Source organism: Archocentrus centrarchus, chromosome 1 (genome assembly GCF_007364275.1).
Source record: "Archocentrus centrarchus isolate MPI-CPG fArcCen1 chromosome 1, fArcCen1, whole genome shotgun sequence".
Lineage (NCBI taxonomy): Eukaryota > Metazoa > Chordata > Actinopteri > Cichliformes > Cichlidae > Archocentrus > Archocentrus centrarchus.
The window spans coordinates 7,119,683-7,145,682 of NC_044346.1; the positions used below are offsets into that span (position 1 = coordinate 7,119,683).

Genomic DNA, 26,000 nt, shown 5'->3' on the forward strand with positions numbered 1-26,000 from the left:
GCTTTTTCGTTGCATCCTTTTTTTCCATCCTGACGCCAGTAAAAAGGCTTTTGCAGTGAGGTGGGGAGCCTGTGCAAACCAGATTATACTTGATTTGATGACTGCAGAGAACTTGGTGCTGACAGCTCAGATTAGGATCGGTTCTCACTTGAAAAGGCATTAGTGTGTTCTGTCAGGGCAGGATTTCTGTTCAATGTGCAGTCAGATTGAAATCAAAGGACAACGACGCCTTAAAAGAAGGGATCATTATGTGAGACTGAAAGCATCTGAGCAGTCTTGTTCCTTCATCTTCACCAAATTATTCAGATTCACAGACTATGCGCATGCAGGCATCACACAGCAGACGTGCACAGGTGTTAACATGGAGGACGGATCAGTTCAAGCAATTCCTGCAATACAGCAACAAGTAACAGGCGTCACACATGTGCTCGGAAGGTCAAAATGTCACAGAGAACAGGGCCCATTAAGTTCAACTAGGAGAGAGCGTAGACGAGCATTTCCTTGCCATACTCTGCCTTGCCACCAAGTTTTATCTTTTTTTTTTTTTTTAATTTGGAACTGGAAAAATAAATTTGAGAAGACAGCTGACAGTGCGGTTTTTAAGGCATGCAGCAGAGGGCGCCGTGCACATTCACAGAAGTCCTCAAGATAAAGGTGAGGGTCCAAAAACAGGAGGGTGAAAAAAATGTTCAAAACAGTCATACAAAAAGAAGGGAAAAACTTTTTGTGTTGTTTAACTGCTTTCAAATAAAAAGCAACACAATCTGTGTCATGATGTAATAAAATACCTACTTGGTTGTAAATTTACTGGCTTTTAAAATGCATTTAAAACTTAAGGCTGAGGGGCAAAATGTTTTTTACAGGCACATACTTTCCCCATTTGAAAGAACTGTGAATGGATGCACCAGTACAGAGGATATAAGTTAATATTAATTAAGAATTTAGTTATTTTTACTTTCGGGTGGAATTTAACTGAAAGAACTCCTTCATGTGGTAATAAAACATTTAAAATCTCAGTGGTAGAAACAGATTACTGATACAGTATAAATACAAACACCATAAACGCAACATCGCTGTGACAGTTTTTATAGTTCTTTCCTGGTGATTAAATAATAATAATAAAAACCAAATGATTCTTATAAAGTTAAACTCTAAATGAATATTGATTATGTGAAAGTTTCAGCTTGATTACAGTTATCCACACATGACAGCTTTTTTTCATGGATTAATTCAATTCAGTTTTATTTATATAGCATCAAATCACAACAAACAGTCGCCTCAAAGCGCTTTAATGGTTTTCCTGATCCAAGCTGCATATTCGGGATCACAGAGGTCCATGAATGCAGCTGGGGCTCTGCAGACAAAGTCAGGATTTCCCAGAAAGGAAATGACCCCATAAATCTTGTCATTATGTACCGCTCCTCCACCAGAGTCTCCCTGTGAGAGAGAAATATAGTTTATCAGGCTAATGACTTCTACTTCTGTATTTTAAATGGTTAACAAATGAACTTTTAAAAACAGATGTAATGTTAGGGATCGTGTGGACTCACCCGACATATATCTATGCCGGGAGTTTGTCCACAGAACCAGTGCTGATATTTCTTGACTTGATAGGCCGCTGGGAATTCTTTCTGCAAAATATCACTGAGCTCTTTACAGTCGACAATCTCAATGTCTGCACAATGAAGAGCAGGTGATTCACCAGGTTCTAGAAAAAAAGGGGAGAATTTTATTTTTTTAAAGTACAGTTTTAAAAGAAAAGTATACAGACCTGTAATAGTTTATGCAGAACTGCATCAGAAAAGAAAAAGTGGTCTGAGCTCATAAATATTTTTTATTTTGAACATTAAATAAAGAAAAATACAATTTCAGTACAAATGTCAGCAATGCCATTAATGCCTATTTACTAGTAAAACTAACAATTTTTAAAAAATACAAATTATGCAAAAAAATCATCTTACTTCTTTTCCCATGAGCTTGTCCAGTGGTGGCGCCATAACCTGCAATCTCAACTCTGGAAAGAAACATTTTTTAATGTGTCAGTTACATACAAATATACTGCAGTGTAAATCAGACAGTGATTATTGTGCATGTAAACTCTGACGTGTGGCTCTGAGGCCTGTACTATGAAGCAGGATTTCATTTTATCCAGGTGAGTTTTCTGGGAAGGTTCGCCTCTTATGCTGCAAACCTAACCAGCTCTGGAGCAGAGAGGTGTACTGTGAAGCAAGATTAACAGCTTAGCAAGCTGTGCCAAAGTTAGTCAGAGTTGTGGCTCTCTTTTTACCTGGCTAAATTGCCGTGGTTTGACGTGAAACCTGGTCAGCAGCAGGGTATTTTAGGCTTAAAAGCACCACATTTTCACTGTCTCTGTTTCACAGCATGTTTCAAGTGCAATATGGATTCTCTGCTGAGGGATGATGTTTACTGAAACCACTGAACCGCAAACTGTGCATCACATTGTCACAGGAATGTGGATGCAGTAATTTGGTGATGCAGAAAATGTCTTTATACTTTATTCTAATCTGTGTCTAAGTCTCTTTAACTCTGCTGGAATTGCATCTACTAGAACACAGACCGCTGGGCTGAGTGAACAGCTTAGAACTTGTGTTGAGCTAGCCGCTGCGCACTGCCTGTATATTACTTTTTGAGGCCGTACATGACCATCATATACACTGTATGCACCCGCTCCCTATCATTCTGCATTTCTATTGGTCGCATGAATTTATGTCACACCCGATCGCAGCACACGTGAGTGCTCCCTGGCCGCCATACTTACACTGTGCTTGCTCAGTGCAGTAGGAAACTGTTACTGCAGCACATGTTACTTCCTACGTGAAAGGGCCTTGAAGAGGCGCGTTTACATGAGCGTGCACGGAGACTAAAGCAGAAAGTCTGACTTAACAGAGAAGTTGATATGACCACCGTCATGATACCTGTTGCTGTAGTTAGCGCTACATGTCAGTATCTGTCAGAACAAGTTTTTTTTAAAGCAGGGAAATCCACAGGTCACCTTTCAGGACGGTTTCCACAGTCAGGAAGTGCTATAGGAGGAACCTCAGAGGTGCTCGGTAGCTGCAGCAGCATGATGTCATGATCTCTCACCGTGTTGTTGTTGTTGTTGTTGTTGTTGTCTGAATAAATCTCAGGTTTTGCTGTTATCTGCACTTCTTGTTGTGGAGCCCCTTGATGCATGCTTACATTTGCAAAGATGATCCTGCATGCACACGGCAAACAGACAAAACTTTAACGCTGTCACTGCAGTTCTGTTCTTGTCTGAGTACATTTTATTTTCTCTAGAATAGCATAAACATGAACTCTATACATTGCTTGGGTTCAAAAGTTTTAGGTTACACTCTGATCTTCTCACCCTCCTGGCTTCAGACAGTGAGCTGCAGTCAGAATCCAGCGGTCACTGATCAAAGAGCCTCCACACAAGCTTGAAGATTTACCTGCAACAACTGCTCTCAGTTTGATGTGATACTGTCGCTCACACTGATGACCTCCGATGATTCTCTTTTGCAGATCCACCTCTGTGTTCACTGCGACACCTAAAAGAGGACCCACCGTGTCACTGTGAGTTAGAACTGTAAAATATCTGCTTTCAGTACAATAGAAAAAGTCACACTACTGACCAAAGTCACGTGTGTCTGTGTGAGGTTTGGTATAACTTTTTCATAACATACAGACAAAATCATGCCGTAAGCACCAGAGGCATTTAATATAGATACTGTAGTTGAATACTCACTCAGAGAAAAGAAAAGAAGCACCAGACACCGTGTTGCTGCCATTCACTCTCTGTGTGTCTGTCTGAATAGTAGTCATTATATAGTCACCAGTGTCATTATGAAGCCTTATCAACTGCAACGCTCCACACATTTATGCAAAGTTACTTTTCAGCACTTCTTGCTTTTGCCTTTCATAAAGTTACAGCAAGGAATTGAAGGTGAGATCAAACTGCTCTCGTTTTTCATGTGAACTCACTGACTTGAACCACACATTCTACACCCTTCACTGTACGTATGCTGTGAGGAGTGACTTCTACATAGGAGAAACCAAACGGCCACTCCACGGATGCATGACGCAACACAGGAGAGACTCCGCAGCAGGAAAGGACTCAGCTGTACTTCTGCACCTAATGGATAAAGAGCACTCTTTCGAGGATGCCAGTGTTCTTGACAGAGAAGACAGATGGTCTGAGAGAGGAGTAAAAGAAGCATCTATGTCCTCTGTGAATGACCATGACTGAACAGAGGTGGTGGCTTACAGTACAACACCAGCTGTCAGCCACCTACAGTGCAGTCTTGGGATCCCTTCCCAGGCGCTTCAACCCAGACTCACATGTTGCCGCAGGTGATCTCAATAAGTCACGTAATGGGGTGGGGCAATGTCTTACAGTTTCACCCTTATCCTCCAGTGATACTGATGGCTCTTTTTTTTTTTAAATTAAGATCAGGAACACCTGCTGACTAGGATGAATTTCTGGATGAGATGAATGGTTGCACCACAGTGGCACCCATTGGGGTGGCTAATTTCTTGGGCAGGAAAACCATTTAGTCTCACCATTTTTTAACATTCAAATTTCAACTCTTCCGTATTGGCTTGTATCGCAGCTGACCGCTGGTCAGGCTCGTTTTCAAGCTCACTGTCACTGTACTGAAGGCTAGAGTCCTCTCTGCAGGGGCCTGAGTTTGAATGTCCCAGACCAATGCTCTGTCCCCGCCTTCCAGTCTACTGTCAGCACTGTCCTATCCAATAACAGCAGTAAAGATGTGGTCTGAAACGTCTTTGTCTTTATCATCTGCCAAATCAGAGTTTCTTTGAGCAGATTCTTTTGCAGCTGTAACAAAATATAGAATCATTTCTGCAAACGGGGAAATTCAACCAAGCTCAGATGCAAACTCTGAAGCTCATTCTGACTGTGGCTTTGGGTTAAAGTGCATTTTATTTCTTAGTCACTGCTATAAGGAAGAAGGTGAAATTGCTGCTGACAGTTGTAAAATGATCGCCTCATATGGTTTAGTTTGGAGAGTTAAAAATCTGGTGAACATGTTAATTTATGGTGCCTCCATTTTCACTCATAGCATCAACACAGCATCAACCTGAGCAGCGAGACGAAACAACAAAGCAAAGTGCCTGATGCGTTCATACAGTGAGATTCGTTTTGTCTTTGATTTCTGTTTATTTTACATTTCTGAATTGGAATTAAATGTCTAAACAGACAACTTAGGTTTAAAACCCCTTCCTGCAAAATATGAGAAATTTCCAATTTTATAACCGACTGTGTTATTAAGACAGACATTGTGATAGAGCTCTCTCTGTACGTCTGCATACAGTGCATCATGAGGACTTCAATTTAAATGGATAGAAAGTAATAAACGAACTTATTGTAATGGGACTTGTTTGGGAGTGAAAAGAGCAAAAACATAAAGGGATGATTTCCCAGAGCTGCTCTGATGAGTAATGGCTCCAGAGATTCACATGCTTATCTGTTAGTTAGTTTTAATGCATTCCAACGTGACTGGAAGATATTAACAGCTGATTAGTGTAATGGGAAATTTTTAAGACTTTGCTGCTTTTCTGTGTGAAGCTCAGCTTACTGATTGAAAGGCTCCATATTGTCATATTCTGCCTCCATGTAATTTTTCTGATATACCACATGTTAATATACCACTTATCTTTTGCACACAATGTTCTGACTGTATTCTGTGATGATGACAGATAATTTGCCTCTATAAATATTCCAGGTGAGCAGGCCCGCTTTGTCAAAAAGCACGCACATTACTGCTGCACTCGCTTCCGTTTTTGATCCTTTAGCAAAGTTAAATAAAAGTCACAAAGAGCGCCTGGTTGCGCGCGCCTCCATTTATTTCAGATTTCCACAACATTATCTACTCAGCTACAATCAGCAGTTGGGATACAGGAAAATAACTCCCTGCGTAAACTTATGTGTTGCGGACTTATTAATTAAGCCGATCAGAAACGTTATAATATCTAGGATTCTCAGTAGAACTAGGGTTGGGGTTTTGTATCGGTTCAGAGATCTGGTAATACCTCATGTCAACAAGGGTCCTCGACATTACCAAAAACCGGGTGCGCGCGTGTGTGCGCGGGGATTTGGAGGTGGAGGCTTTTCTTGCGTCTCTCTCAGCTCACAGACGGAGAACTGACACCATCGCGACTCTGCACAGCTTCGACTCAATGTTTCCTCAGCGCCAATGAAAAAGAGTGAGAGTGACAGTTGTAAGTATTTTTTTTTCCATCATATCTTTGCTTAGAGTTTGCAGGGTAGCTCAATGATTAACGCATGCCTGTCAGGATCAAGTTTATGGTACTTAGTACCATAAACTTGACTTATCAAAACAGAAGCAACCATACCGTTAACTGTCTACGTTTTTATTTGCTGAATTTCCCTGTGATGCATGTAGTAATAAACTCGTGCACACATTTAAATATGAGGTGATGGTGGCTGCTCTCCATATTACATTCCATATTAAATTAAACATGCAGAACAGTCTATGTTGTGCATGTTGCCTCTGTCTTTCTATAGTGATGTTTTCTTTGTGGACCTTGTTGCTGTGGATTGGTAGGATTAATCTTGATCTCGATACTCTTTATTAGAGTGAGATATATTTCTCGGCATCTCTCTGGTGGTGCAGCAAACCAAAAACACTATCAGTCACAGAGCTCATCTGTCTGCTGCGGATATAAACATGAGCAGTTACAGAAGCCCTGGAAATAAATTAGAATTTTGTGTACCAGGCTTCTAAATATCATAGAGATCAAATAATCTATAAGAGAGAGAGAAATCCCTCCCTGGTGGTAATGTTCATAGCTCTGGTCCACATAAAGGCCTTAATTTGCTTTAAAGTGTCACAAAGAAAAACAAAAAGGAAGGCTCTGGGATAGAAAACTCAAAACAGAAATTGGACACAAATTGGAAAAAATTGCAGAATTAGAGAATTCCAGCTAGAGAAGAGTTGAGGAAAATGAAGGGAGAGGATAAGAGGAGAGTCTGAGAGAGGAGATGAAACAATGTGAGATGAAAAAGGGAGATGATCTGTAAAGAGGGTACAAGAAGAGATGGGCGAGAGAAGAAATAAAAGATAGATGAGGAAAAAAGGGGAAGAAATATAAAATCTCCTCCACTATCACCTGATAAGAAACCAACTGTAGCGCATGCTGTTCATGCAGAGTTTTATCTTCTTAATCTTTAATCAGTTTTGTACCTGTTAGTATTGAAGTCGTACTGCTTGAATTAATGGACTGCTGTAAAGCAGGGAAAAAATAATTAACCTCTCGTGACCTTTTGTTTTCTCTTTGCTTTCACTGTCCGGGTGAAACAGAGCTTTTAATTTAATTGGTCACCCACTCTTTAGCTTTTAAAGCTTTTTATTCTCTTCTGTTCACCTGACCAATTTGGCATGCTTTTTTAATGAACCGCATGTGTGCTGAATGCTGTGCAGAAAGAGGATAAAAGTGCTGCTGATACTGGTTTTAGCAGTAAGCATAAATACACCCCAAAATTTTGTATACCTTCCTAAAAATCTACTCTGTGGTACTGTGAGTGCTGCAAAGTCTCCTGTATTTTTACCGTTAATCACTTCCTCAGCGCCAAATGACTGATGTGGGCACACAAACGCCTCACTGTATGTTTATCTGAGTCGATCCATATGTGCCGTTTGGAAAAACAGATACATTCAAAACTGTTCCGTGACCATGTTTGCATTTGCAGGTCTTTGATCCATATGACATGCTTCTAGGAGTATGGATCAGACTCTGGGCAATCTGTGAGCACTTGTCAGTTTTGTAATAAAAAGTGTGGAGGCAGGCAGCAGCGTGGAGGTGGCTGCGATGCACACTAGATCCAGTCCAAATCTGTTAATTAAACAGCAACAGAGGAAGTAGATTCCCTGGGGGAGTAGGACTAATGGATAGCTAATTAGCTGATATGTGTGTGCTTTCCTGTTTTGAGTTAAAAAATATATATTATTTGGCTATTACGTGTCATAAAAAGTGTATACACATAATAAATCCACCGTTTTCCCAAAGAAAGATAGCAAACAAAGGCTTATAGTGTGCCTTTTTTGTCTTGCTGAAAGCATTGATGTGAAAATGTGTTCATGTGGCATTTCAAGTTTAGCAGCTTAGAGCACTGTCACTTTCTACTTTGGGCTAAAGTAATAACTTGTTTACTGGTCTGTCTTGTGAAGGTGGAGCTATTTCTAGTAACTGTAGAGGATGAATAAGCTAAATTTAGCAGCCCAAAAAGTACAATGTTCCCCACTGATATATCATTATTTTAAAAATCACCTAAAATTACAGACTGTCCATAAAAAAAAAAAAAAAAAAAAAAAAAAAGGCCCAGTCACAATGGCAGCACATCTTATTTCTTTGAGAGTAAACAATGACCATACTTGGATGAGAGGACATAGTGCTAAGTTATCAGGTAATGCTGGCTAGCTTGATTAGCAACTTGCCAACATAGACTGTATGGGTGACAAGTTTCTAGTACAATTAACTTCACAGAAGCAATATTATTTGCCAGAGAGTTGCATTTAAACATTCCTAAAGACATCAACAGCAGGAATATGTTCGAGAGATCCAGGTTAGTGACTTGAATTAACTGAGGTGCTTGCTAGCATTAGCTGGCAGCTTTAGCCATTTATATCAGCATCTACCAATTTCTAGAAGTGACTTAGAAAAAAACCTCTCCTGTACAGTTTTATATAAAGGAAAATCAGCTATAGCCTTTTTGTATCAAACTTCAAATATTTTTTATTTCCGCTGCAAAGCATTTCAACATTGAGACTCTGTTATAGATATATGTATAACCTGATCCTGGAGCCAACCTATAGTGACCAGGAACAGCACTTCTTGAGTTGGCTTAATTTTTTATTTATTTTTTAAAAAACTTTTTAGCCCTGGAGGCTGCGGCTAACCTAAAATGCACTGACTTGGCTTTTTTAATCTTTGTGTTATCAGAATATCTGTAGTACTGGAAATTCACAGATGCAAGTGTGTCTTTCAAGCTCCAGTCTGTGAAAGTTTTGTCTACACAATATGCACGTGTACTTAAGTTGCTGCATGTCCAGGCCGAAAGGGCTATTTTAATTTTTTTTTTTTTTTAGCCTCCCACTGGGACATACCCTCTGTAGCCTGATAGCAACACCACCAACAGTCTCTGCTTTGTCCTGCTGTATTTTTTGGAACTCTTTTGTGGAAAAGAGTTGCATAAAGCAGACTGACATTAAAAGAAACAATGGAAATGCCCTAAAATGCACTTACTGAATGTAACAAAAATGAGCGGCCCTTTGGGCAATCAGCATGCATTCACTTCCCCAAATGAAATAGTTACCAGACGGGCGTTTGTGTTAATGGGGACCTTGTGGCCTCTAGATTGCATCAGCAGGCTGTTTGTTCCAAGCTGTGGATTGAACAATTACGAGGTACTGCGCAGACATCATCAGAGTTTTTGGTGAGGAGGAAACATGTATTTACCAGCCGTATCAACCATGTAATCATCAACAGGCCTAAACAGAGAGTCAGCACTGATGTTAATATTACTGCTTTCCAAAAATTCAGCTATTGAAATGCATTCAAAGGCATCTCTTTGCCACCTCTTATGTGCTCTTTTGTCTTTATGAGAGGTTAATCATGCCACAAATGTGAGAGGTTAAAGCCAAATTGCTGGTTATGCGACACATAATGGTAACTAAACAAAAAAAAAAACCCACTGATGTTAAAAGTGTGCTCCACAAAATGAATTCTTAAACTGTTGTGTGCATAAATGCAGATTTTTAAAAAAAGTTTTCAGCTTGTTCCTTTGAAAGACACAACAGCTGAAGCTCACAGCAGGTGCAAGCTATTTTCATTAGCAAAAAACATAACAATAGCATCCAGTGTTATTATGTGCCAGGCAATTGTCACCTCACCAGCTAATCTCTACATACAACACTTCTAGTGTAGCTTTGCAGTTATGAGGAAGCATTATCATGGAAATGACTGGATAAGCAGCTGGAATGATCAATACAGGAACCAAGAGTGGAGAAGTGTCCTGCAGTGTCCACCATGGCATCCAGTGTGTGTACACACACCTTCAGTGAATTCCATCAAGGGACAATTACTGCTCAGGTGGTGCGTGACTCAACATTAGAGTCTTTCCTATCTGGAAAAGGTGCTCTGAAAATCTCAAGATGATCCGTGGCTTCAGCTCATTCAAAGGCAAACTATGAAGCCTGTCCTAAAAGACATTCTCCACTGATTCGTGAGGGAGGTGCTGGTAATCACAAACTGAGTTTGCAGCAATGAGTTCAATCAGAGTTGAACTGGAGGGATCTCTGACGTGAACGCCTGAAGCTGTTCAATCCGGTGTTACAGAAAGCATAGGATTGATGCGATTAAGAAAAAAAAAAAATGACCGTAACCTAGTTTGAGTGTGCAGTGGAATAACACAAAAAGTGGATAAAAAATGACTGCTGCTCAGACTGCTGACAGTCTGAGGAAGTGTTGTATGATTTCTATAGATTATGAACTACTGTTGTTTTCTGATAAGCTTCTCCACTTTACAGCCCTCTCTACATTTTCATTCTAATTTTAAGACAACAAAGCAAAGTTGTTCCAGACTCACTCTGAATTCTACAGATACTGACTGTATGCTGCCCAACATAATGCAGCATATTTACACTAAAAAAAAATAATCATTATGTCACTTTATAAAGTGAGAGCCACTACATAGTTTTAATCCAAATTTTCATGATGTTTTGGTGCAACAACCGTGTGGCGCTCACCCATTTTTTCCCCACTTTTCTGTGACACACTTCTCTCAAAGCCATCATCACGTCAGCAAAGAGGATTTTTCTACACTTGATGAGCAAAAAGTGAAGACTGATTAATTTTTCCTGTAAAAGTGAAATACAGTGAAATCATAAGAATAAGAATACTGTAAATAATGACCAGTAATCTACTGGTAAAACTGATACAAGGAAGTCAATGTAAGAACATACTGAAATGTCTATTAGTTAGACAAAACACATATTTCATTTTTTTCTACTTTTTTTTTCAGCACGAGCACGGCTTCAATGTCATTTAAGTATTTTCTGCTCGTGCAGAATGATAAGGTTATGAAACCACAGAAGATTACCATTTCACTCCCTCAATCCAGTCTTGATTATTTTTCAAATGTATTTGATATTCAAATGTGTAGGCTTGGCATTTGCTTTTGCGTGCTGCTGCTAGAAAATGAGGTAGAAAGTGGGGAAAGTGAACCAGAACAGTGAATTAGTAAGCCTTGTGACTGTATAACCTAATTTTACAGAATCCCAGAGCAATTCTTGAGACTTGAAGTAATAAAGAAGTAAGTACCACCCTATTATTGACTATAAACTATAAACTTCTTAGCTTCAGTTTCCCCGTATGGCTGCATTAGGAGAGACCAGAATATGCAAGATGTTTCAAAAGCAGCATCACACTGTTATTTTCTGTTCACAGGAGGAAGCCAATAAATCTAAAGACTTGCTTTGAAAAAAAAATATATATTCCATTCCAGATGGAAAATTAAATATAGTGAAAATTTTGAATTTTAATCATCACTTCAACTAGCATCAAAGCTTAAATAACATCGGCCAGTTAACATAAATTTTCCCTGATATCTCTCAGACCATATTATCTTCACTCTGCAGATGCTCAGAGGATGGGTGTTGTCTACACACGTGCACAAATGCATTTATCGCGCACCTCCCCTCTCACACACAATACTCATTGTATCTGAATGCAAAAGCAAGGACTCTCCAATCAGCATTCATTCAGACTCTCGCTTATCTCGTCAATTTGCTCCATACAGGGACCTTTAAGCCTTGTCTTGACCTTATGTTACCATAGCAACACCTCCTGGGAGGGCTTTCGCAGAGCTGGTCGTACAATGGCAGCCTAGAGAGGTGATGCACTTCAGGAAGAAAAATTGTCAGTCTGCTCTTATTGTGTTTATCAGAGATTAGGATGGGAGGCAATAACAAAAGGGAAATGAGGGGAATGTTGGGGAGTGTGTGCGTGATTACGTTAGCCTCGCAGGGACTGCTGGCACCTCAGTGGGACGTTTTAGTGACTGTTTAATGCATAGTTTGAATATTTTTTTTAAAAAGTGTACCTGTAATCACTCCAGCTTTGTCCATATGTTTATGTAACCATTCAAGTTTTTATTTTCCCTTTTATATTTATTAAGCCAGCAGGTGGTTCAGGGGTCACTGTAACTGTCACTGCCTTCTTCCTATTTTGAGATTCCTCTCAAGCATTTTGTATATTTCCTTTTTTCATATTTTACTGTTATGCAATATTAAAGTTTTAATTGGATTTTCGTTAATTTCATATTAACAGATAGTGTTATGATAGTGATGTGAAGCCTGTGGTGCATAAGCAGATAGTGTTTAAACCCAACTTTATAAATGTTCAAAAATAATTAGTCTGTATTAACCATGGATATGGACTCTATCACCAATTTCTTTTTATAGTTTTTATATGTTCAGTTCAATTCAGTTTTATTTATATAGCACCAATTCACAACCACAGTTGTCTCAAGGCGCTTTATATAAAATATTATAGAGAGAACCCTAATAATTCACTATGAGCGACCACCTGGAGAGAGTAGGAAGGAAGAAGAGGAAGACCTCCAGGCTCAGGAAGGAGCTACCATGTGCCACGACTTGGTGGATGAGGGAAAAGAGAAGGAAAAGGAGGAGGGCTCAGAGAGACAAGGACGAAACACAAATGTAGATGTGGGTATTTTTTAAAGCTCTACCGGGGATAAGGTTGGATTACACGGAGAACGCAGTCCACGCGGTCAGAAACAAAGTCTGATCACAGGACAAGTTTAGGAGCCTTTCTGAAATGCTCCTACTGTTTGTTCATTATTCATCCAAAACTGGATGACCTTTTTTTCAGACTATGGTTCTGGTATTATATCGGCTGTTGTGTGTTAGCTGATTTCTAATATTGCACCAAACCACTTTCACTGCATTACAACATTCATTTATTTATTTATTTTTGTGAGAACTGACAAAACAGACTTTATTGAAAAGGACTTGTTGAAATTCCCTGTTCTCCACTCAAGCTGTCTGACTGGAAAGAAAAAAAAATCAATGAGGGCAGAAAATGAATTGGTGCCTTCATTTAATCTATTGAACCGTTTTAGCTCCATGTCTTTGTACAGCGTGACACCTGAACATTGTGCTCCATATTCTCAACCACAATGTGGTTTTGTGATATGAAGCCTATAAAAAGGTCAGTCGGGAGGACTGTCTCACGCTTATACCACCTATTAATGGCGTCTCTCACACAGCACCTAGTTTAGACCATCAACTGACTGACAGTCTTCCTCTGTGTTCATGTCTGTTATCCCATTTTTGTGCTGCTGTCATTTTAAAAAGCATCCACACCTCTGCTGCTCTCTGTGGTCATTTCCTTGTCAGATTGATGGAACCCTCCTCCACCCCATTCATCTCCACTTTTAATCAGGACCTCTGTCCTCAGGTCCATCCATTAATCTCACCGTTTGTCATCACACCACATCACATCCATCAAGATCTTCAGCGTCATCCTTCACCCCTGTCCCGCTACCACCACTGTCTAGACTTCCTCAGGGGGATATTTCCAGCACAGCTCAATACATCACTACTCATGTGATGATGTCACAATAGAATCTAATCACTAAAGATTTCTTGCAAAGTGTCATCATCTTTTCCTGATGAGTTGAACAGATCTTTAAGCCTTTCTTTCATTGGAATCATTTCTGATTTAAACATGAGGTTTTTAAAAGCCCAAATGACTGAGTCAGTGTGAGGCTGTATCAGGAACTTATAGCAAATCTGTGTATTTACTGGATGTTGTGAGTGTCTTTGCTCACCTTCTTTGTACCAGTAGTAGAAGTATTAAGCAGGTCATAATGACAGCTCCACATCTATACTCTTCTCTGGTATTTACATTTAGTAATTGAGGTCACGACCTACAGATGGCTCTTAGGTTTGGTCTAATGTACAGGTGATTCCTGTACATAAGGACTGGCATACACCATGATTTAAACATGTGTTTGATCTGCTGGTGGTATCACTGCCCTTTAGGTTGAAATTAATTAAACATTATTAAAAGCTAAGTGAATAAAATCTTTTCCAAACATGGTTGGAGAATTAAATCACACTTTAAAGTCTATAAATTTCCTGTATGCTGTCAATATGTTTTACTTATTTTAATCTCCAGTGGCTCTCTCTATGGGATTCTTTAGCAGTATATATATTTTTACCTTATCCCTTTCCCTCTCGTCCCCTCATCTTCACATCTGCATTAATGTACTTCAGCCAGTCAAGGTTGCGGAAAATATGTCTCTGCTATTTTTTCCCCCATAGGTCAGTGCATTTTGTTCCTAGCAGAGCACCAATTATTAACCATCGCTGTGAGGGATGAGGGTGTGCCTGTGTGTGGAACAGTGGTGATTAAGGAGCTGGGATGGCTTCATAAACAAGTCTTGTACTAATAGAACTAAATACCTTATGTTTGTGTTTTGCTGCTCGCTTGTTTTTGTTGTGACGGAAGCAGGGTTGTTACGTTTATTAATAGCTTAGTATGCATCAAGCCGCTGCGCTGATACGGCCAAACTTTTGAAACTTTTAGGTGCCGTCCATATGACAAACATCAGCAGCAAGCATTTTATCTGCACATAGAAAAGTGTGTCTTTGTCAGTACGTGTAATTTCCTGTTCACTCTCTCCTGCTGAGAGGAGATGAGGAAATGAATGGAGTTTGCATTTCTATTTTTGAACAGACACCTTTTCAGAAATATGTACTGCTAAAGCGCACTAATTAGCAAGTTGTATAGTATTATTGTTTAGATGCCAAACAATATATATATATATATATATATATATATATATATATATATATATATATATATATATATATATATATATATATATATATATATATATATATATATATATATATATGTGAGTTTTTACAGAGGACATACAAAATAAAATGATGGTCGAGAACTGAACATGCAACAAAAGAAGTCTCCTGCTGTACTTGAAACCGTGAACAATTCAGCACTTGAGTGCTTGCTGTCTCCAGGCAACCTCAAGGTAACAAGACTTCCCGAGTCGCTGCTTCCATCCAAGCACAGAACAAGCCAAAAGTTGATAAGAAATCTGTTTACACGGCCAGGCTAGATGCTTCCTTGACTCCAGTTCAGCCTAGCCTACAGGCTGTTGGCTATAGTTTTAAATAACATGTATATATTTGGGGAGACAGTGTATCCTGTAACTCTTGACAAACGTGCAAAGAAGTAAAACACCAAATTATTCTTTCAAATTGTCACAGAACAAACACAAACACTGCAGCTTAATTAAAGTAAGCTAAGCTAAATACCACCTGACTCATAAGTGAGAATGTACCCTAAAAACTACACGGGTCACATTTGTGCAAGCTTATAATATCCTGTATTGAAATTCTAAAGTCAAACAACAAGTTAGCTGCGCTGTTAAAAACAACTGCATGCAAAATGCATGCTGGAAAGGGCCGAATTGAATAGAAAACTGACTTTCTAATATCTGTTTAATGCTGTAAAAACAGACATATTCAAACAGCAACTGAAAACAGGAACTCAGAAAAGGTCCCAGAAGAAACTTGAACTTGCCATTTCAGGGAACATTTCAGGAATAAGTGTGTGTCCCCAAAATGCCAGACTGCACCTTTAATGCATTAAGCACTTTAAATATCATTTGCCCATGAAGTATGCTAAATTAACTGACTTTGCTTTGCTTTCTGTAGGGCTGTTGACCTGTTACTGATGTGAGCTTTCAACACCCGTTGCATCAAAGTCCTTAACGCCTCCATGGAGCTCATCCAGTTTTCATTGCTGCCTCAGGAAGTCCCTACAACTAGCTGGATCAACAGCTCTGTCCTGTCCTACTCCCATGTCCTGCTCCTCTCTACTCCCTCTGAACCGCTTCACAGCTTCAACCAAGATGATGATTCTTTTCTCTTTAACAGCACCTGTCAAAACTGCACCAAAAGTAAACCCGGATCCCTCCCTGGTTTGGCTGGAATCTTCATCCCACTTATTTATGGCATAGTTTGTGTTGTTGGCTTGGTGGGAAACACTCTGGTCATCCATGTTGTTGTCAACTACACAAAACATGAGTCAGTCACAAACATCTACATCCTTAATCTAGCCATTGCAGATGAGCTTTTTATGCTGGGTCTGCCATTCCTGGCGGCACAGAACGCGTTGCTCTCGTGGCCTTTCGGCTCTCTGATGTGCCGTGTTGTTATGACGGTGGATGCCATCAACCAGTTTACCAGCATCTTTTGTTTAACTGTGATGTCAGTGGACCGATACCTGGCTGTGGTGCACCCCATCCGCTCTTCTTGGTGGCGGCGCCCCCATGTGGCTAAGACTATCAGTGGCACAGTTTGGGCGGGGTCCTTTGTAGTGGTGCTGCCGGTGGTGGTGTTTGCAGATGTGCTGAAGGATGATGGAAACTGCAGCATCGTGTGGCCTGAGCCAGCAGAAGTGTGGAAGACATCTTTCATTGTGTACACATGCACTGTTGGATTCTTCTGCCCCCTGCTGGTCATCTGCTTGTGCTACCTGCTGATCGTCATCAAGGTATGACCTTGAGACTTTTGTCACACAGAAATAATTTGATTTATTAAGATAAAGGGGGGGACGTGGAGGGGAGACTCAGGGCATTAGCCAGTCAGAGCTGTTACAGCCACTTGAACTTTAAGCCAGATTTCTTCTGATTGGCTGCCCCTCACAAACAGGTTGAATGAGGTGGTGGCTGTGCTCACAGCCAGATCTACAGTGTGTGCCTGAGATGACCCTATATTATATAAAGATATCCCCTCTCTTAGATATCATACAGCTAGACGGGAAGTAAACACTGTCCGAAACTGACCGCTTAGAGGAGTCTGACCAGGGATTATTGCGCATTCATTGACCACATAATTAAAAACACTGGGCCGTGTTTGGGCATGAGTATCCTTGATTATAACAGTATATGCACAGGTACGTATGTGCACACTGTTACTGTAAGTTATAACTTTTAATCTTCTGCTTTCACAGTTGCTAATCTTTTTGCAGTGATGATTAACATTGCTCATGTTGACTCATTATGAGTCATGTAACAGCATCTGTGGGAAACATAAATCAACATTTACTTAAAGAACACAATGGCTCATTTTACATTGAAACTCTACTGCAGTGCATTATTTGTTTGCCAGATGTAGCTTTGTAAATTAAAAAAAAAAAAAAGATATTGCAGTGTTTTCTCCTTTCCATAATGACATCCCTCCAAACTTGCATCATTCAGACAATTTGCAAGCAAATGCGTACACACTGAAGTCCAACATAAATGGAACATAAATGGACTACACTCTGTTAATATCACTAATGGTGAGTGTACCAAAGCAGTATTTGCACAGACGTAATGGAAAAGCAGAGTGTGCCAGGGTTAGTAGATTTTTCTGTGTTTTGGGAGAAAAACAGCAATCGGATCATAAAAATGTTGTTCTCCAGCTGTCTGTATTCTTTTAACTATTTAAACTATACGCTCAAACAAACATAGTATCACACGTATCCTCCCTAACCACTGCCAGTATCTTAGATGGTGTTGGTTATGTGTCATAGTTGTGTACTCTTTGACAGTTTCAATCATTTTATAGATTTTTTTTGCATCGAGGAATCCATCCATCCGTCTTTTTAACTACTGGGTCATTAAGGGGGCTGAAACCTTTCCCTGCTTTCATTAGCTAAAGGACAGGGAAGGCCCTGGACAGGTCACCAGTCCATCACAAAATTAATCTAGCATAAAGGGAAAAAAAGGAAAAAGGGGCCACAGAAAACGGGATGACTCTGTTACACTGGTTTCTTTCTTTCTTTAAAAGAAATCTGTGTCCATTTGAGCCTTAAGCTGCACTCGAATACATTTTGGATGAGCTTTCCCATTAACCTGTTTTTAAATAGAAAGTATTTGCCTTTTCTTTTAAAGGTCAGAAGTGTTGGGAAACGAGCGCAGGCCACATCATCCAGACGCAGGAAGTCGGAGCGTAAAATCACCAGGATGGTAGTTGTTGTTGTGGCGGTGTTTATCTTCTGCTGGCTACCGTTCTATGTTCTAAACATTCTCAACCTCCTTGTGGTTCTGCCCGGAGACTTCAGGGGGCTCTATTTCTTTGTTGTTGTGCTTTCATATGCAAACAGCTGTGCCAACCCCATACTCTATGGATTTCTATCTGACAACTTCAAGAGAGGCTTTAGGAAGGCCCTGTGCCGCGCTTCGCGCAGAGTGAACAACAATGACAGGACAGGCATCGAGGTCCAGAGGCCCACAGAGGAGTGGGGTGGCATTGTACTCCAACAGCAGATAAGTGAGGGAGCCAACCATGTGCATGGGAAAGACTGTAGTAGAAATGTAGAGGAGGAGGAAAACGGTGGAACAGAAGGTGCAATACAGATGAGCGACATCTGCAAGACATCACAGAATGGAAACCAGAGTGGAGTAAAAGAGGGCTCGAGGACACAGGTCGTGCAGAGGGGTAATCGTGACCAGGGTGCCGCCTTTGATCCTGCTGAGGGCGTGTCCTCTCTGGCCAGTAAAAGAAGCAGGTCGCCTGAAGAATTCTTGAACAGAAACTCTGTGCTTGATATCAGCTATCTGTAACAGACACTTCTTTTCAGCGGAGTTTGGTACCTGCCATCAATGTGGAGCATATTACAGCGAGTAAGTCTTTGAAGTTGGCTGTAATACCAGTTTACATTATGTAACATCATCAGTGCTTTTAACCATTAAATGAAAGGTTAAAAATAATTTAACCACGACAAACCATAAAAGCAGCCACAGTGAAACCTTAAAGACACAACAAATTGAGACCGCTGTTTTTAAGTATCGCTGTTCTTTTCAGTGAGACTGTTACTTTTGAAATTAGCAACTTCTTGTGCTGAAATGGCACCCAATGAATCATGCCTGAGTGGGTAATGACATGACTAATGACCCACTGTGGAATGAAAAAATGTCAGCTGTGTTTACTTGTATGGCGTTTGCTTTTGAGAACAGCCCACAAAGATCATTAGTACTGTTTCCACAAAACACGCCTCTCAGTCAGAGCTCGTGTGCGAGATCGTTGGAGATGAACCAATTACTTTTCTTCTTTTTAAGGTTAACCGACATCATGCTTTAGGTCATGGTTTGTGGCAATGTGCAATAATAAATCAGTATAATGACAGTGCCATAAATAGATACGACTTTGGTTATAAATCTGTACGTCATTAGTGATTTTTAGTCAACTTTGAATATTTATAGTGCATTTTTTGTTACTTTTTAAAGCCACACATATCTTGTGTCATTTTTAGCGTTACACAGTGTTAGTCAACGTAAAGAAACTGAGTTGTGTTTAAAAAAGTATGGGTGTTTGTTGTTTATTGTGAGTTTGATATTTTATGTCTTGTTTAAAGCTTTTTTCCACTATGAAAACGTTGTATATCAGTGATGTTTTTAATGCTACGGTGAAATATTAAAGCCAAGTGCTACGTCGTGACAGTGGGCTGAGTAAACGTTTACTTTTACCAGCATGAATGTTAAAAAAGAAAAAAAACAACAGTGCCATCTGAACGATGTAATATGTACATGACATAATGTATGTATGTGTCCCAGTGTTATAATGTGCTCACCAAAAAAGAAATGCTTAAAAACCAATGAAAACCAGTCAGCTTTATTTCAAAATGCAAGTTTCATTAAAGACATAAGACATGTAACAGATGTGTGTTCACATTAAACATTTGAGGGCTCACAAAGCTGAACGGGTTAATGCTGCGCTGGTTAGCTTGGAAAAAGGACAGGACAACGCTGCCCTCTAGAGGTCCACATACTGAAGGGAAGGCAGTTATTTACAAGCCTCAACTCGTTGCAAAGAGAAAGAAGTATTGCAAATATTTTAGAACGTGTGTTTTTTTTAATTCGTTTTAAATCACAACATTTTTTGCAGTTTGTAAAAATAATCACAAATTTGGATGATTTTCAGATCTGGGTGTGTGAGACAATGAACTTTCATTTTTTACATTCATCCAGCATTCCAATAATTCTTCCACTCCACCTTTACTCAGGTACAATGTCTCCAATCCACTTGAGGTAAGGCGGGTTACCCTGGTCAATAGGCAGGCTGATGACCTCAGCCACCTCATAGGGATGGTTAGAGCTGTGGAGGACGATCAACTGTGATTCCAGTGAACAGAGTAAAGCCAGTATTTAAACTTGGACATGATGTGGTGAATATAAAAACAGACTTACCGGACATATTCAGCCAGAGCAGGTACCTTGGAACTTCTTGTTTTGATCATCTAAATTAGGAGAGACACTGGATCAAACAGGATTTAAGGCATATTAAAATATGCTAAAAAAAAAATATGCTCGATCTATAATATAATTTTAAATAGCAGCATTGTATTGCACTTGCCCCCAGGACACAGAAATGGAATTTAGCTGTATTTGAAGGAAGATTTAACAGTACCCAACAAGCACTCACCAGAAGCACCTCATTGTCCTCCTCGATCTTCCCCTGCCATTCATATCTGGAGGAGTGGGATACAAATATTTTGGTTTTTAGGTACCAGCTTCAAAGGCCAGAATATTTCTGCCAATTAGAACATTTTATTTATGGTTTTTAATCAAAAACACTGGAAAAGAAAGCTCAGTGCGACGTGACACTAAAGAATAACTGAATAGCTTAAAACATACATAGATTTGATTGCTGGGACAATGTTGACACAAGCTGCTAGCTTCTTTTCCACAATACCCCTGTGAGACAAAGAAAACAGTGAGTCCAACAGAAATGAGCACAGATGAAAAACATTCTCACTTGATATTTTCTTCTATAATAACATGCGCTCAACGGCTGCTTTGTTAGGTACACCTGTTTATCAGCTTGTTGAGCAAATATCTAATCAGCCAATCACATGGCAGCAAGTCAGTGTTAAGCAATAGTTTTTCCACTTCTTTGTTCATTCCGTCACTTCCATCCTGATAGTTTCAGCAATCTCCATCCAGGAATTTGCTGACATTTGCGAGTCCTTATACTGATGCTTTGATTATTATTCCTTATGTTGAGATGGTGATTATTATTCCCTCACTGATAAATTCAAAAAATTGTGGCGGAAAAGTAGACGAAAGTGCAAGGCAGGAATCGACCCTGATGAACAGGCCACTCTCAATTGTTGCGGGTTGTGTCGACACGACCTGTAGTTACAATTCTCTGGAGGTGCACATCCGGTTATGATGTAGGTTAGGGCATAGATTTCCCAGTCAGTAATTAACAGTAATTAACATATAATGTGCATCACACGTTTTTGTGATTGTTTGAAGCCGAAATCAAAATTGAAATTCTTCTGTGCCACGAAGAATTAAGGCTAAAAAACGAACCCAGTACTTGTAAGGTACACCTGACAAAGTGTCTGGTGAGCGTACATTATAACTGAAAAGATGGGAAAAGAATGTCTAAAAGGATCACCTGGCCAAGTCTCTAGCAACTGTGTCATTAGGACAGGTGACGAAGGCGGCAGAATGTGTGCCTGATGTGTAGGTCTCAGATGCCATTGAGAAAGCCCTCAGTCCAACAGTCCTCAGCAGCTGGAACATAAACACACTCAGGAGCACTGTCTAACAGGAGAAAGCACAGAAAATAAATATTAGCGCGATGCATGGACTTTATCAAACATGATTAGCCCGTTTAAAAAGAAATCAAAGCGGAGTGTTAGAGGCATTCGCACGCTTACCAAAATCAAAGCTTTTAAGGATCCACCCTGCAGTGTCTCTGCTGTGGGCAAGCCAATGCGCATTGCCTGAGCAGGTAAGACAATCAAAAGGTTAACCAGCAACACAACTTTTTTTTTTTTTTTTTTGCACTGTCTAGAAAGATTTGTTCAAACCAAGTTATCTGCATGCACAGGGGAAAGTCTGTTAATCTAAGACTTTTACAATCAGCATACTGCACGGAACAAAGCAGAACCGCACTGAAAAGCTGTGGCTGCAGCCATTTCGTCAAATGTATTTATGTGTAGAAAGGCGCTTGTAGGTTTTGAGGTTGTAGGTTTTGCAGGTGAACCCAGGTTAGCTTTGAGCTAGTAGTAACCACCGTGAGCTGCTGCTGAGCAGCGGCTGAAGCGCTCCGAGTTTATGAAAGAGCAACACTAAAAATCAAACTGGCTGAAGCTTTATCATAAGTTACTCGGTAGGAGTCCAAAGAGCAACTATTAGCTACATTTGTTGCAACTTACCTTCTAACAGCTGTCTGTCACAGCCCGACATGTACAGGAAACACTTTCTGTAACTATTCCTGTCCCCGCCTTTCACAATAAAAGCCCCTGTCATATACACAAAGCATTTCGCCAGCGGGATAGTTTACGTACACATTTCTCCATGCAGTAAAGCAAACAAAAAATAGCATACACAGAGAAGAGAGTAAATAGTCTGGTACTTTCTATTTAATTTGAGAGCATTTTCTACTATAAGCCTCATTCATCCAATCACACACTCATACAATGTTTTTTTCTAGAGCTGTGCACTTTTATCTAACACAGATTCAGCACTACAAAAAAAGTGTATCTGTCCAAATACGTGCAAATCTAACAATTTTTAATCAAGCACAGATATTTGAAGAAAGTCTTTTGCATTGTTTGCTTACATGCAAAATAAACTTTAATGCTACAGCACAGTAAGCACCCCACAACAAAAAGTGTCCCTCTCAATTTCGAAAGAGGATGGCAGGTGGACAGTGTCTACAACTTGATATCGACATGGGCACACTGATAAGGATTAAAATTGAGTTTGAATTTTAAAAATAAATAAATAACTTCAATTAACTTAAACAGGGGTTGGGCAAGAAAACAAAAAGTCAGATTATAACTGAACCTGAGGAAAAAGGGAGATTGCGTTTGATTCCCAGCAAATGAATTTTCATTTTTATGAAACACTGTTCAAAATGTTGTTTTTCATTATCTTCAAATTCAGTGTAATGTTTGTAGAAGATGGACTTCACTTTAATCCACTGCAAAGGCACAATTTTTTTGTGCCTTTTCAACAAAATGTAATACGATTCAATTCCAGTTTATTTATATAGCGCCAAATCACAGCAGCACTCGCCTCAAGGCGCTTTCTAAAACATCAGAAGGTGACATGAAACGCAAAGCAGTATGAGATGCAATTACACACAGCTGCTACTGCACATAATATCTACACATGCGAATATTCCGACATGCACGCTTCTGTGAAATTATTAAACCTGCAATGGCAGCAGACAGCCATATGATGGCAGCTTTTGTTCATCACACAGGAGTATTCTTCATGACCGGCGCTCCGGTGGTTATAACACACACATGCACGCACACATGCACAATAAATCAAGTCCTGTCAGGACCGGCAGTGCCTGTGATTGTGCGCACAAATTATGTTGGCTGTATGTGTGTCTTATTTGTGTTTGTGTGTTATTCAGAGGGCCGCTCCTTTTGATAACATTCACCGCCTCCCTCGCACTCCCCTGTCTTCACCCTCGTCCTTGATTAAAGAAGAAGACAAGCGTGCCACACGTACACGCTAATATCCACACTCGCACGCCCTTACGCATGCACACACACTTGACACATGCACTCGGGGAAAGACAGATTGAGCTGTAGCTGATGTGAGAGCTCTACCAGGAACGCTTGGACTCGCATAAAAGACGAAGCGAGAAGCATTAGAGGAGCTTGTCAAGCTTTTGCAAGAGCAATGAGGAGCGATAGAGGGAGGAGGGACATGTTGGTGGTGGGTGGGGGGGGGCTGGTTCCCATAGAAACTGTGCAGTCAGCACATCTGTACGTGTTGTGTGCTGTCCTCTCTCATTGGCATCCTGCAGCTTCTCCCCAACACAGCTGGACATGCGCTCGTATGTAGAAGACACATACACACATATACATGCAAATATGTACAACTGCTCACCCTGGCCTGATTACCATGGTGACAGAGCCCTCAGTCCGTGTGGGATGCTATCTTTGTAGCTCATGTGAAACAGTTCATATTTGTTTGTGTGTGTGTGAGGGAGAGAGAGACAGACAGCAGACACACAAGTTGCTACAGGCGTGGGTAAACTGTCTTGCCCCCTCTATTTTTTTATTTTTTTCACCAGCTTTTATCCTTATTTTCTCTCTTTCTCTGCCTTTGCTCCCATCTCCCTCGGTCTCTCCCTCTGTCTCTCACCCTCCTCTCCCCGGAAGCATGAGGAGAATCAATATGTTTTCAATTTGCAGCAGAGCCTTCCTCCTCTGCATTCTAATCAGGCTCCACTGGTCCTTTAACTTCCGAGAGAGAGAGAGAGAGAGAGAGAGGAAGAAACAGAGAGAGAGAGAAGATCGGAGTAAAGGCAGACTTCAGCTAAAGGACATTTTAATAAGCAGCTAAAATGTGAACTTCAGAGTCAGTGGAACATCGTTGCAGTTTCATTACAGATCACATGAGGTGGACTCCAGTGGAAAGTAGAAGTCCTGACATCACATCCGGGCTTGATGCGGTTTCATTCGGTGCGGTTTCCCATTGGAGGCTCTTCTCTTCTATTCCTAAAACTGCCACAAAACCACTCAACACTGTGGAAGGAGACACAATATGACGTTTACAGCTTTATTCAGTGTAGACTCCAAAGCTGTACAATGAGTCAGTTAAGCTGATATTAATCGCATTGCTCAGCCTTCATTATTGGCTGTCTCAGTCTTTGCTGTCTCTGCATCAACGCAGCACCAAGTTACTGGATACCTCAGGTTTTACACTGTACAGCCTTCCACTTAAACATTCATCTAACTACTGGCATCCTGGTAATAGTTTACACACAAAAATGTGTCAATAATAAATTTATATGTTTTGGTTTAAACTGTGTCTCTCCCATCATTTGTAATAGCTCATTAGCTGGACCATGACAGCATATGCTGAGCAAGTGGAGAGTGAATACCTGCATGCACTGAGTACATGCATCAATGCACTTATGACAGAAACAGTACCATACGTCTGGGGTGTATTTGTCCCTGTTGTATTTTTCCTGTCTGATAGGTTTGTTTGTTTGTTTGTTTGTTTGTTTGTTTGTTTTTTCAACCAGTTGTCTAAATCACATACCCATGAGCCTCAGCCGCACTTTTTGGAGTAAACACAGTGATAATCTTTGCCATATACCTCCATTAATAAGGAAGTTTGATCTTTCTAACTCAGTGAACCTTTTAGTATTTTTGCCTAAGCTACATCTTGGATATTTTCTACTGAAGTTGCTGATTATTTGTACTGATAAATCAGCAGGGACAGCTTTGTACACAGCCAAGCTTTGGATGCACTCCAGTTGCTAGTCACCTAACTTTGTTCATGCTGAAAATGAATTGAAAATGAATTTCATGGAACCAGGGGAGCCCAAAACTACCCACCATGCGGCTTTAAAGGACAGGCTTTTTAAATGAAGAGAAGTGCTTGCACTCACGCACAGTAACTGTGATTAAACTGAAGGATGAACAGGTGACAGCGGACGAGGTGCTGCAGTCTCTGTGTAGGCTTGTGTTCCTGGACAAGCGCGTTATGTCAGTATCATCCACACTTTGAGGATTCGCCAGCACACCAGAGAAAGAGTGTCAGGAGCGCACTGACTGACAGACAGACACTCAAAAGGAAATCAAAAGTAAGACTGGAAAATGAAAAAAGAGAAACAGGAAACGGGGGAAAAAATGAGAGGGAAAAGAAGAGGAAAAGAAATCTCTCTTTCTCTCGCTGTTCTCCTCTGCCCCCATTAACGCTGACTTCTGCAGAGGGAGAGCTGCCCTGGGACCTTCCTCGTTCACCCAGGAGATGAGAGGAGAGAGAAGTTCACCTCACTAACAGCAGGGTCTGCGAGACGATACCTCAGAGGAATGAAGATCCACAGCAATTAGCCCGTCTCTCCCTTTTCCCTTCATCATACTCA

The 26,000-nt window shown here is 40.4% G+C and overlaps 3 protein-coding genes across 3 annotated transcripts; 1 reads left to right on the forward strand and 2 right to left on the reverse strand.

Moving 5' to 3' along the window:
• Window positions 1–1,278: 1,278 nt before the first annotated feature.
• On the reverse strand, window positions 1,279–3,791 carry LOC115797267 (kallikrein-11-like). The gene is made up of 6 exons (XM_030754148.1): window positions 3,749–3,791; window positions 3,371–3,551; window positions 3,014–3,217; window positions 1,962–2,014; window positions 1,551–1,708; window positions 1,279–1,437 (listed from the first exon to the last, which is right to left on the reverse strand). Exons 1-6 carry the CDS (start codon window positions 3,789–3,791, stop codon window positions 1,279–1,281), a joined length of 798 nt encoding a protein of 265 aa, XP_030610008.1.
• Window positions 3,792–6,155: 2,364 nt separating this feature from the next.
• LOC115782567 (somatostatin receptor 3) lies at window positions 6,156–19,062 on the forward strand. The gene is made up of 3 exons (XM_030732798.1): window positions 6,156–6,243; window positions 15,813–16,653; window positions 18,038–19,062. The coding sequence occupies exons 2-3, from the start codon at window positions 15,877–15,879 to the stop codon at window positions 18,707–18,709; spliced, it is 1,449 nt and encodes a 482-aa protein (XP_030588658.1). The 5' UTR covers window positions 6,156–6,243; window positions 15,813–15,876; the 3' UTR covers window positions 18,710–19,062.
• A 676-nt stretch (window positions 19,063–19,738) lies between these two features.
• On the reverse strand, window positions 19,739–22,382 carry LOC115785239 (protein CutA homolog). Its single transcript, XM_030736761.1, has 7 exons — window positions 22,315–22,382; window positions 21,814–21,879; window positions 21,549–21,697; window positions 20,780–20,839; window positions 20,568–20,613; window positions 20,333–20,382; window positions 19,739–20,240 (listed from the first exon to the last, which is right to left on the reverse strand). Exons 2-7 carry the CDS (start codon window positions 21,874–21,876, stop codon window positions 20,141–20,143), a joined length of 468 nt encoding a protein of 155 aa, XP_030592621.1. The 5' UTR covers window positions 21,877–21,879; window positions 22,315–22,382; the 3' UTR covers window positions 19,739–20,140.
• Between the last annotated feature and the right edge of the window lie 3,618 nt (window positions 22,383–26,000).